This window comes from Cebus imitator, unplaced genomic scaffold, assembly GCF_001604975.1.
Source record: "Cebus imitator isolate Cc_AM_T3 unplaced genomic scaffold, Cebus_imitator-1.0 Scaffold272, whole genome shotgun sequence".
NCBI classification, from domain to species: domain Eukaryota; kingdom Metazoa; phylum Chordata; class Mammalia; order Primates; family Cebidae; genus Cebus; species Cebus imitator.
Genome location: NW_016107587.1, coordinates 2572711 through 2583769, shown reverse-complemented (window position 1 = coordinate 2583769; position 11059 = coordinate 2572711). Strand labels below are relative to the sequence as shown.

At 51.5% G+C, this 11059-nt stretch overlaps 1 protein-coding gene across 5 annotated transcripts in view; it reads right to left on the bottom strand.

The window, feature by feature from the left end:
* Window positions 1–2111: 2111 nt before the first annotated feature.
* Window positions 2112–11059, bottom strand: part of TNS3 (tensin 3) — a 315575-nt gene continuing 306627 nt past the window's right edge. For all 5 annotated transcript variants that reach the window (XM_017500856.2, XM_037728608.1, XM_037728609.1 and 2 more), the window contains 4 exons: window positions 10748–10916; window positions 7197–7265; window positions 7072–7098; window positions 2112–5159 (listed from right to left, as the gene is read on the bottom strand). In XM_017500856.2, coding sequence (XP_017356345.1) covers window positions 5015–5159; window positions 7072–7098; window positions 7197–7265; window positions 10748–10916 — 410 coding nt within the window. In that variant the 3' untranslated portion in view covers window positions 2112–5014. The remainder of the gene's footprint in view (window positions 5160–7071; window positions 7099–7196; window positions 7266–10747; window positions 10917–11059) is intronic.

The window sequence follows — 11059 nt, the reverse complement described above, 5'->3', positions numbered from 1 at the left end:
TCAGGTCGTTGCCTAATCCTGTTTAGGGAGCCCAATTTGTGGCCTGTGGTCCCACTGACAGATGAATCATCAGAGCCCTTCAGTGCTATTTTGGTTTGCTTGGTTTATTGGGTGTTTCTGGGGTTCCTACTGATGTTTCCTGAGGTACAGAAGAGTGACTCTCAGTGGGAAGGGGAAGCTGCCAGCATACAGCTATGAAGCCTCCCTGGCCTGGCATGTGTTCAAGGGGGTCCTCCGCCTGTGGGAGATGGAGTGTGTTTCCCAGGTGGGGCTGTGGGCCTGCTGAGGGGGGATCCTGCTCTGGTTTCCCCAGCCCCCTCACCTACCCTGGACTCTCTGAGATGGGACGGAGAGGTTCCCTGGGTCAGATCATTACAGTGGAATCCCTTTGGCTGCTTCCCCCTCCTGGTCATCTGGTTTGGTGACAGGCTCTTGGGGACCCCACCTCTATCTGTCCTATTACCTCAGGCAGGCTTCACACTGACCTGATTTCTCAGGAACTTCAGGGCCACTTGTGGTTTTTCCACTTACCTTGTTTGCCAGATCAACAGCACTGCTGTCCAAATGTCCAGATAACAGCAATCCCTGCATCACAAAATGTCCCTTCCCAGTCCAGGTCCAAGTCTGCCTGGAAAACTCCAATTCATCCTCTGAATCCAGGCCCAAATGCCCCTCATCTGTGAAGTGTGATCCCCAAAGTGTGATGCCTACCCTACTTCCCTGAGGACAGGATGAGACACGGAAGCACAACTGAGCTGTGGACCTACCGTTCCCCAGCAGGCAGATCCAAGCTGTTCATTAGACAATAGATCAATGACCCCTCCCCCAACAAGCGGGCGGACCAAGGTGCCCATCACATGATGGAAGGGCGACCCCAGTAGGTAAGGTCCAGATATGCATTGGGTAACAGATTGCAGAGAGATGAATGGCGAGCCCACAACATCCTCCTGCAGCAAGTGGCAGGAGCCTGTCCAGCTGAGGTCTCATGGCCACTGGGTCTCTCCAACAGTCCCCAGGGCTGGCTCTGGTCAGGGACCTAGGGACATGTGCACACCCTACAGAGCCCAGTAACTGTGACGAGTACCAAGCACACTCCCTAAACTACAGTGAAATCAATGTCCACCTTTCCACCTTGTGACATTGGTCAAAGGTCTGGGCAACAACTGGCTTCAAAGACTCACTGGGAGCTTCCTGCTGGACAAGATATAACCTGCCACCACCCACTCTCCTTTTGCCCTAAAGCGGTAACACCAGGACCATTTCAAATCAACTCTCCCAACACAGCTGGGGTGAAGTAATTCCTCTGTCTCCTCAGAGTGGAAAGTTAGAGCCTCTAGGGGCTGACCACTCAAGCAGAAAACTACACTGTTGGCAGGGAATGGCAGCTAACTGAAATCTTTATCTGTCTATGACCAAAAGCCCAAAGCATTGCTTCTTTTCTGGTTTGGATCTGAGGGAATGAGGTTAGATGGGGTCCTATGCCTTGTCACCTGACTCAGGAGGGAGCGGACAGGCCCAAGAGGGCAGAGTCAGCAGAAGGGGGCAAATTCCCTTAAGGGAGGGAGGGAGGGAGACGCCTTGGCTGGGGGAAGGGAAGAGGTGGGTGACACTGGCTGTCTCCAGCATGTGTTGATGTGTAAGTGAATCCACCTGAGTTTCAATATTCACCTTTAGTGCCCACTTTGAATAGACACTGGGAAGTCCCTCGGGCTGGCCCACTTCAGGGGTGTGTCCTGCAGCTGGGGTATTCATAGCAACATCAAAAACATGTCAGGACCCATTACCACCACTGTGCATTGCGGTTAATCTTCAAAGATCTTTGAATATAACATTTCAAAGGTCTCTGGGCAGAAATCTTAATATATGCCTGAAGGCAAAACATTTGTGAATTTATAACTGAATCCACTGATCTGTAAACACACAAACATACATTCATGCATGAGCACACACGCAGATGCACACAGACACATGTGGACAGACATACATCTGTACAAGCGCACACACACATGTGCAGAGACATTCACAAAAGTGCACACATGCACACGCATACACACATGTGCAAACACACACAAACATACTTCAGGGTACTCAAATACCTGTCTCACAGAGGCTTACCAAGTTGATAATTTTATTATACTCTGAATAGAGATGATATTTAAAGAGCAGAGAAAATGACTATACAAAGGATTTATAGAACATTCATTTACATACTGGATATACTCTTTACAGTAACAGAAAAGTAAAAATATGCACTAACAAGTAAGGCAGAGAAGACATTACAAGGTATTTGATGCTGAGGATAAATGCACGGTGACTTTTAACATGGCTATAGCTTAACACTGGAGGAATACAATACGTTCTTTTTCTGAGTAGTTAGTAGGATCCTGGCCATAACATGCACTGCGCACAGTTTGTGAACTCTGGGCATTTACTCTCCAGGGCGGTATGCGCCTGCCCAGTGGGAGCCCTGGAGGCAAAATGCCTGGAAACGTTCCTTTTCCTGTGGCCCCAGAGCCGGAGTCCATGGTGGGGGTTCTCTCACGGTTTCTGAGTCCACAGTACAATCTGTGGTAACACACATCTTGTTCTGTTTAATGCATATGTAACACAAAAGGAAGAAAGAAACCTCCTGTACCAGCTCTTCAGAAACCGTGGAAGCTTGCTTCCTTTGGTTCCTCAGAAGGAGCTATCTGCTTGGAGCAAATTCCCCGGTGCCCTTGACCACGTTTACCTTGTGTAAAAATCAGACCTGGCCAATGAGTTCAAAAAACACATTTGCAAGGCTTCCTGAATGTCATGGAGGCATGGCTTCACGAGGGCCCCTGCGGGCGCCCCAATGTCTCTGTGATTCTCTGGGAGGCTGTGCTTCTCAATTCTGCAACCTTAGTTTGCTCTGACTTCTAAATGAGCTCTCTCATCCTTCATCAGAAGGATAAAGGAACTGGCCTGTAATCTTTTGATTAAACGTGGGTAGACACCATCTCAGGATGACGTACCTCTTGAGGAAAGCACAAACCTATGCTCCCCGTGGCCACATTCCTACAGTGGATGAAAAACCAAGATGCCAGAAGCCTCTGCCAAAGACATCAGGGCCAACACATGAGGATCTGCTGAAAATGCCAGTACCTCCTGACAGTCACGCCACCGCACGTTAGGGAAGGAGGCCCACAAAGACCAAGGCAAACATTTGGCACGGAAATGAGGCACTTGGTTTGGTGCATCAATAGGAGCTAAAAAGTGGAATGTCCACCTGCTTTCACACAGGCACGCACACACACACACACACACACACACACACACACACACACACACACGCAACACCCACTGTGATTTGGCTGCTTCCAACTCTGCCTGTTGCTAAGTTTTCCTCGGCCCCTCACTTTAAAGCAGAGTTCACAAAGCACGTTCCCAAACCCCAGCTCCCTGACAAGGAGCCTGTGACACCAGTGTGGCCTAAGAGTGGGGACTTGACCTTTGAAGGCAGAGGAGAGGGAATTTCAGGCTGGATGGCAATCGGGACAGTCAGTGTGCCTGCAGAGCACCTGCGCTGTGAGAGGAGCGGGCCAAGGCCTTATTCCGACGTGGCCCAGTCTTCTCTCACCCTGGGGATGTTCCAGGGTCCCAAATTCTCCCAAACCTTTAATCACGGACAGATTAAAGCAAGAAAACCATGGCACTGGCATGTTGAAATAAGTCCGAAATACAGTTGATTCAGTGGCTTAGATGATGCCCAACAGTGGCACTCAAAAACAGCTTGTCAGTACTGGGGTTTCTTCTCTTTCTCCTCATCCTCCCTCTGCCCACACATGCCACAAGCACACAGGGTCCCCAACAGGAAGCCCAGGGTGACAAGGAGCAGCATGAGGAGGGCTGATAAAAAGACGGGGACTTCAGGTCGTGCAGCGTCAGGCCTGAAAATGGTCAAAAAGTCCATGCGGGGGATGCTGAGCTTAAATCCAGGCATTTTCCATCCCTTCCGGACTCTCCCCATCAGAAAGGAAGTCATCCACAATCGAAGAAAGACATTCCAATGAGTAAAACGTTGGGGTGGGCTGCTCGAGGCAAAGCCACCTTTGGGCGGCACCGCACATGGGGGACTTAACAGCAGTGCCCGAAGTCCACTGCACACGATTTTGGTGGCCAGGGGCCTGCGGTATGTCCTATATGGGGACAAGCCTCGTAAAATCACAGCTTGGCAGGCTGCAGCATTTGACACTGGTACAGCATAGCAATGGCTAATTATCATAAATAATTTGGCATAAGTAAAATATAAATTATATAGAAATGGCATTTTTGCTTCCTTCTTGCTTCTCCTCTCAGGGTCCTCACAGGCTCTCCCCAGCCCAGCTCGCCACGGGTCAGCAGGAGGCATGGAGCGCTCACCATGGCGGAGTGGCCAATTCATCCCACCACCCCCCTCCTCACGGCCCATCATCGCAAAGGCCCCTCGTTTTAGGTTCCCCAGTGTTCCAGAAGGGCCTGACTTGCACAAACCTTCGTCAAACATACACCCCCCCTTCTCAGTTTCATTAGCATCTCCATCTTGGAAAGACAAGGTGAGGAAGACCCCCAGCCTCAGGTGCAGCTGGGCAGGAGTGCCCATGCCGATGGGGAAGGAGGGCAGTCTCTCGGCACCTCTGCCTCAAGGGCTTGGGACTCCTCATTCCCCAGAATGCTGGTGTGCCAGGGACATGGGGACCACCTCGTGTTCTGTGCTGTTTCCTTGCAGATATCTTTCCCACAGGGACCCTTGGGGGTGGTACACCCGTGCCAAGCTTCTTCTACCCAAAAAGCGTGTGGCTACAGAGATGTGTCAGATAAGTCACTTTCAGGAAAGGCCAATTCACGGTGATGTTTGTTCTTGTTTTTGTAGAGCTGGAAGATCCTCTTTCCCCTCATGGGCCTGGAATGTCAGGTTCATCAGTTTGGTACAAAGTGGGGACCCCACCCTCACCCCACGGCTGTCTCCAGGGCTTCGAGAGGCATCGGTGGGTCTGGGGTGTGAGGGGGGCTTTCAGACCTTCTTTGGGGAGCCGATCATGACCTTTGATACGAAGTTGACGATGGCACTGGCAGGTTGCTCAGGGTCATGCTCTGCAAACAGGTGGCACACATTGTCCGTGGCACTGCCCTGCTTCCGAGCCACAAATCCAAAGACTCTGCCAAAGGAAAGTCTGGTCAGAGCAGTCAGTGTCCCACAAGGTCCCAAGCTTCTACTTCCTTCAGCTACCAGCAGCACCCCCAGGAGGAATCTTAAATGCCATCTATCAAAAATCTACCATGTGCCCAGCACCCTGCTGGCTATCCATTCATGTACTTCACCTCCAGCCTTCATAGACCTGCAGATGAGATGTCTGACTCTCTAGCTCTGCAGTGAGGACCCTGAGGCTGAGAGGTAAGTGGCCTGCCCACAGCCCCAGGTTAGGACCTGAATCAAAGCTGAGGCTCAACCTCCTCTATAGATGCTTCCCCATGCCAGGGCCAGAATCCCCGGATACCTGTCCCTGCAGATTCCCGAGCCCCAGTCCTGACATATGGGACCACAGTCTACAAGGTGAGAAGCAAGGGACTCAGGGGCTCCTGAGATGATGCCAGAATGCCAGTCCTGCCTGGACTTCGACACTCCCACCCACTGGGACCACAGGGGAAATACACCAGGCACTCCCTTCGGGCCTGGGGAGCCTGAATTACAAACTACATAGAGTCCAGGGGGCGTTTTATAAAGAACAGCCCACTGAATTATTTTTCTTAGTAGAATTAGGGCCATTATCTTAACAGGCTTTTACGAGTCCTGCACTTCACACAATAACAATCATTATCCCTATCCAAATCCCGGGGAAAGGATTCTTCTCTTCCTTAGAAAAATGAAGGATTTTTTTGTTTAAATTTAGCAGTTTCCACACCACAGAAGGGTGTGGAAATGACACTCGAGTAACCCCAATACAGTCACAAATTCCAAGCAGATGAAAGCCCGTGTTTCTGAGACCAGCCAGAGAGGGAGTGTGCCCAGAACACAGTCCCCATCGGGGAAGCCCAGCTCGTCATCTCTTCTCCTTATCCTCCCTTCTGCTAACACATGCACTGAGCAACTCCCTGGACAGATGAGCCATTTGAAACTGGGATTCCAGGGAACGATGCCTGTGCTGAGGCACTGTGGTCATTAAATCTGGGTTATGCTGAGAAAACCTGGCTGGGAGGATGCAGCCCGTTGTGGCCCCGAGTGGGACGTTAGGACGAGGTCTCTCAACAACACTGGGCCAGGAATGAGCACAGGTGAATGAAGCAAGGCCATGGTACTCAGGGAGCCAAGGAAAGTGTGCTTATAAAAGGGGACCTCTAAACCAGGCATGGTGACTCACACCTTGAATCCCAGCACTTCGGGAGGGCGAGGTGGGTGCATCACCTGAGGTCAGGAGTTCGAGACCAGCCTGATCAACATGGTAAAACTCCATCTCTACTAAATACAAATAATTAGCTGGGAGTGGTGATGGACGTCTGTAATCCCAGCTATTTGGGAGGCTGAGGCAGGAGAATTGCTTAAATCTGGGAGGCAGTGGTTGCAGTGAGCCAAGATCGTGCCACTGCACTCCAGCCTGGGCAATAAGAGCAAAACTCTGTCAAAAAAACAAAAAGAGGGACCTCTGCCTGGCTGGCTGTGGAGCAAGGGCATGATGAAGGCCCTCCTCCCTTGCATTTGGTAAATTTGGAACCCCCGCCTCAACCGCACACCTTCACACAGGGAGCACTTCCTTCTAGCTGTGCAGACCTCAGCACTGCTGAGCCCACCCTCTCCCAAATGACCAAAAAGGCTGTGCCATCCATCTCCCTGTACCTATACCACAGTGTTATACGACACATGTAAACACTGCACATCCCACCAACAGCTGGGAGAAAAGTTAAGAGCCACCAGACCCTCGTCCATAACGAGAACACTTTTACTTTTTTTTTTAAAGCAATTGGGATGGTGTCATCATTTTCTTATAAGGCACCCCTTACAGAAGGCTGGAACAGAATCCAACTTTGGACTGTAACTGTAGACAGAGAGAATGTAAAGAAATCCCAGCAACTTACTTTGAGGAAGGGCCGTCTTTGATCCACCTTGCAAATTAAAGACAAAAAAAGAGTCAGGTTAATTTTTTACATTAAGGGACAGAATTAAGTATATTCCTTGCTTAATAAAAATGCAAATTTCTTACTTCCTGTCTTGTGGGTCCAAGGCACAGAAAATCACACTGTTGACAGGGTAATGCCTCCGGAAGAAGAGCCTGTTGGGACACAGGGGAGAGAGGATGGCTCCTGTTACTGGGGCTTTTGGGGGACCCAGGATGCACTGGGCGGGCTCTACCATACAGGAAGATTCTTGCAGCAGAAAACATTTTACACTTTTACTAGTCACTTGGAGAGAAGAAAGTGTGTGCTCATTCAAAGTCAACAGATGTCATGAAGTTGGGAAGAACGGTTGTCACCAGTAGATGGAGGCACCACACGGGCCAAAACTGCCAGCTGTGTGGAAGGTGGGAATGAGGTCAAGAAGCCCTAACAGGCCAGGTGTGGTTGCTCATGCCTGTAATCCCAGCACTTTGGGAGGCTGAGGTGAGTGGATCACCTGAGGACAGGGGTTCGAGACCAGCCTGGCCAACTTCGTGAAACCTTGTCTCTACTAAAAATACAAAAATTAGCTGGGCATGGTGGTATGTGGCTGTAGTTCTAGCTACTAGGGGGACAGAGACGAGATAATTGCTTGAACCCAGGAGGCGGAGGTTGCAGTGAGGCAAGATCGCGCCATTGCACTCCAGCCTGGGCAGCAGAGTGAGACTCCATCCTCCCCCAAAAAAGGAAGCCCTAACAAACTGGAAAAGCTGGTGGGTGTGAGATGGACACAAGAAAGCACCTCCAGCCTTGCCAGACAATGCTGGCTGCAAGGTTGTGAGGAAACCACTAACAGCCTCCAGCCTCCGAGCCTCAGTTTCCTCACCTGTGAAAAGAGGATCACAATACCAGCCCACCTTTCCACAGGACAGATGCCCAAGTCAGAGGCAGTCATAGATCTGAGAGCACTGAGTGAATGGTAAAGTGCTGTGCATGTTATGTTCCTTAGGGAAGGGCTCCACGTGGTCACTGATACGACCCTTACAGAGACCTCCATCCAGGCTCACCTGCCAGCCCTCAGTCGCTGACATGACCAACTGGGGCATCCTCCTCCGGCTCACCTGCCTAGCCCTTCCTTCCAAGAGTGCTATCCACCCAGTCCACATGGACCCCAAAGGACACCATCTCAACATTCTGCTGTGCCCAGGCTGGGCCAGTCTAGCTGGCTTTGGGGTCAACCCTCTCCTTCTGGGAGTGACTCTGCACTGGCACAGGGTAAAGCTCATCTGGAAATGAAGGGAGAGGCCAGGAGACAGGCAAGGGCAGAGGCAGAGCGTGGGGGTGCTTCAGTGCGAAGTGACCCTGCAGCACCAGCAGGCCCTCTCAAACAGGTGTCTTTTAAGGCTGATTGTTGGTGAGAAGACACCCCTTTTGTCCAGAATAAGCCAGTCTGAACTCTGTCTCTTACAATATGAAAGATCTGTACTGATGTGGACATGACCCATCTCCAGGGAGTGTAAAGAATGCAGGGAAACTAAAGAAAAAAAGACACCCCTGACAAGGGCACATAGAACAGATCCTGTGAAGAAATAACAAATTCTCCAACGGCAGCAGGGAGGAGGGAGCAGTCAACATTGTGAGGGTCCTTAAGGGGCCCAACCCTGACCCTGAATCTACCATGTAGTCAAGCTATGCCTCCAGACCCTGAGTCCACCATGCAGCCTAGCCATGCTCCTAACCCTGACCCTCAGTCCACTAGGCAGCCTAGTCATACTCCTGACTGTGAGCTTGAGTCCACCAGGCAGCCTGGCCATGCCCTGAGCCTGACCCTGAGTCAACCAGGAAGCGGATTCACATCTCAGACCCTAAGTCCACCATGTAGCTCGGCTGTGCCCCTAACAATGACTCTGAGTCCACCGTGCAGCTGAGCCACACCCAACGGAAACCCTAGGTGAGCCATGTAGCTGAGCCATGTCCCTGACCCTAAGTCCACTGTGTGGCTGAACTATGCCCAACACAGCCTGAGTCCACCATGCAGCTGGGCCATACCCCTGATTCTGACCCTGAGTCCACCATGCAGCTGAGCTATGCTTAACCTGGACCCCGGGTGAACCATGCAGCTGAGGCATATCCCCAACCCTGATTCCACCATGCAGATGGGCCATCCCTCTGACCCTGACCCTGCCATGCAGATGAGCCACACCTCTGACCCTGACCCTGACCCTGAAAGCACAGTGGGGCTAAGCCACGCCCCTGACCCTGACCCTGACCCTGAAAACACAGTGGGGCTAAGCCACGCCCCTGACCCTGAGAGCACACTGGGGCTGAGCCACGCCCCTGACCCTGACCCTGACCCTGACCCTGAAAGCACAGTGGGGCTGAGCCACGCCCCTGATCCTGACCCTGAGAGCATAGTGCAGCTGAGCCATGCCCCAACCCTGACCCCGAGAGCACAGTGGGGCTGAGCCATGCCCTTGACCCTGACCCTGAGAGCACAGTGGGGCTAAGCCGCACCCCTGACCCTGACCCTGAGAACGCAGTGGGACTAAGCCACACCTCTGACCCTGCGTGTGCCACACAGGGCACTTGCTGAGTGCCTTTTCATTTGAAACACTAAACCTTGAAATAGGTATTTTGGTGCAGGGTTGAAATATGAGAGCATCAAGCATTGGGACCTTGCCCAGCGTCATCTACTGGTCTGTGTCGGGGCACTGAATGGGTCTGACCAGCAAAGCCCAAGTTCTGCTTTGTGCTCCTTTTCTCAGCAGATGAAGGGTTATGAGCAAAACCTGCCACACTCACTTATTCCTGAAGCTATGGAGAGGAAGATCCTGCCTTCAACCTCCCAGGTGGTTTGAGCAGATCAAGAAAATGTCCTGCTCCTAGGCATCGGGGCCCTGCCAGGGGAGCACCCTGGGAAAAAACCAGGCTGGTGTTCGTGTCCCCTGCTGACCTGTCTGCTGTGATGGTTCCTACCATCGCGCAGCTGCCACGGTTGATGCCAACATGCCTCCTCAACCACACAAGACAAAATAATTGCATCTGAAATGCTCTGTTCCTAGGCCATTGGCTCCACTCAGGGATGGCATTCTGGGGGGGAGGGAGAGAGGAACAGGCCTGTGGCTGCTCTGTCCCATGCTCGTGCTGGGCGTTCAGTAAAGGTCCGCAGCAGGAACACCTGCTCCAGCGCAAATGGCTCAGTTACAGCTCTGACCAAAGTCACTGGAAATTGGCCAAAGGAAATAGTACATATTGAAGCCATACTCTCACCTGAAAGGAGATGACCCTTTGTGAAAACAACAGGTTCCAAGGTCAACGGATTCTGATCATAATATCAGAGTGTTTTTAAGTAACTGAGTTAAAAAGGCTTTTTACATTTGCAAATTATGTGTGTAATATTGAAACATCAAATGTCTTTTTTTTTTTTTAATTTTACTGATTTCTAAGAAAAATCACCTTCAGAACAAATGCTAATCATTTCTATGTGGTTCCCAGGACCTGTTCAATGACAGAAAAAGGCCTAGACAGACACTGGGTTACTGACGGTCTTAAGGACGGCTAACGATTTACCTGGATGACCACTCACACTAGGGAAGAGCAAGAGGAAGGTGACAGCCCCACCCCTGCTGATGGCTTCTGCCTCCCTCCAGGTACTCACTTCCTCTGATTGTCTGTCAGGGTGATGCCCTGGGCTGACACCTTGAAGTGCACGACCGTGGACACAGGGGGTGGCTCCTGGACCAGGGTGATGCTCAGGGCCTTCTGGATCGCCTGGTGGCCAGTGAGGGACTCCATCTCCACAGAGTTCAAGTACCACACGTTGCAGGCTGGAAGACACCAAGGGGGACACAGGTTAGTTGCAACTGTTGGGACAGGCAGGTCCTGTTAACACACTGTCAGTTGCTGATGTGCAAACCTCGCGTTTACTAACGACGTGCACATGTGGCCTGTCCTGGGTGCATGTAGGGCA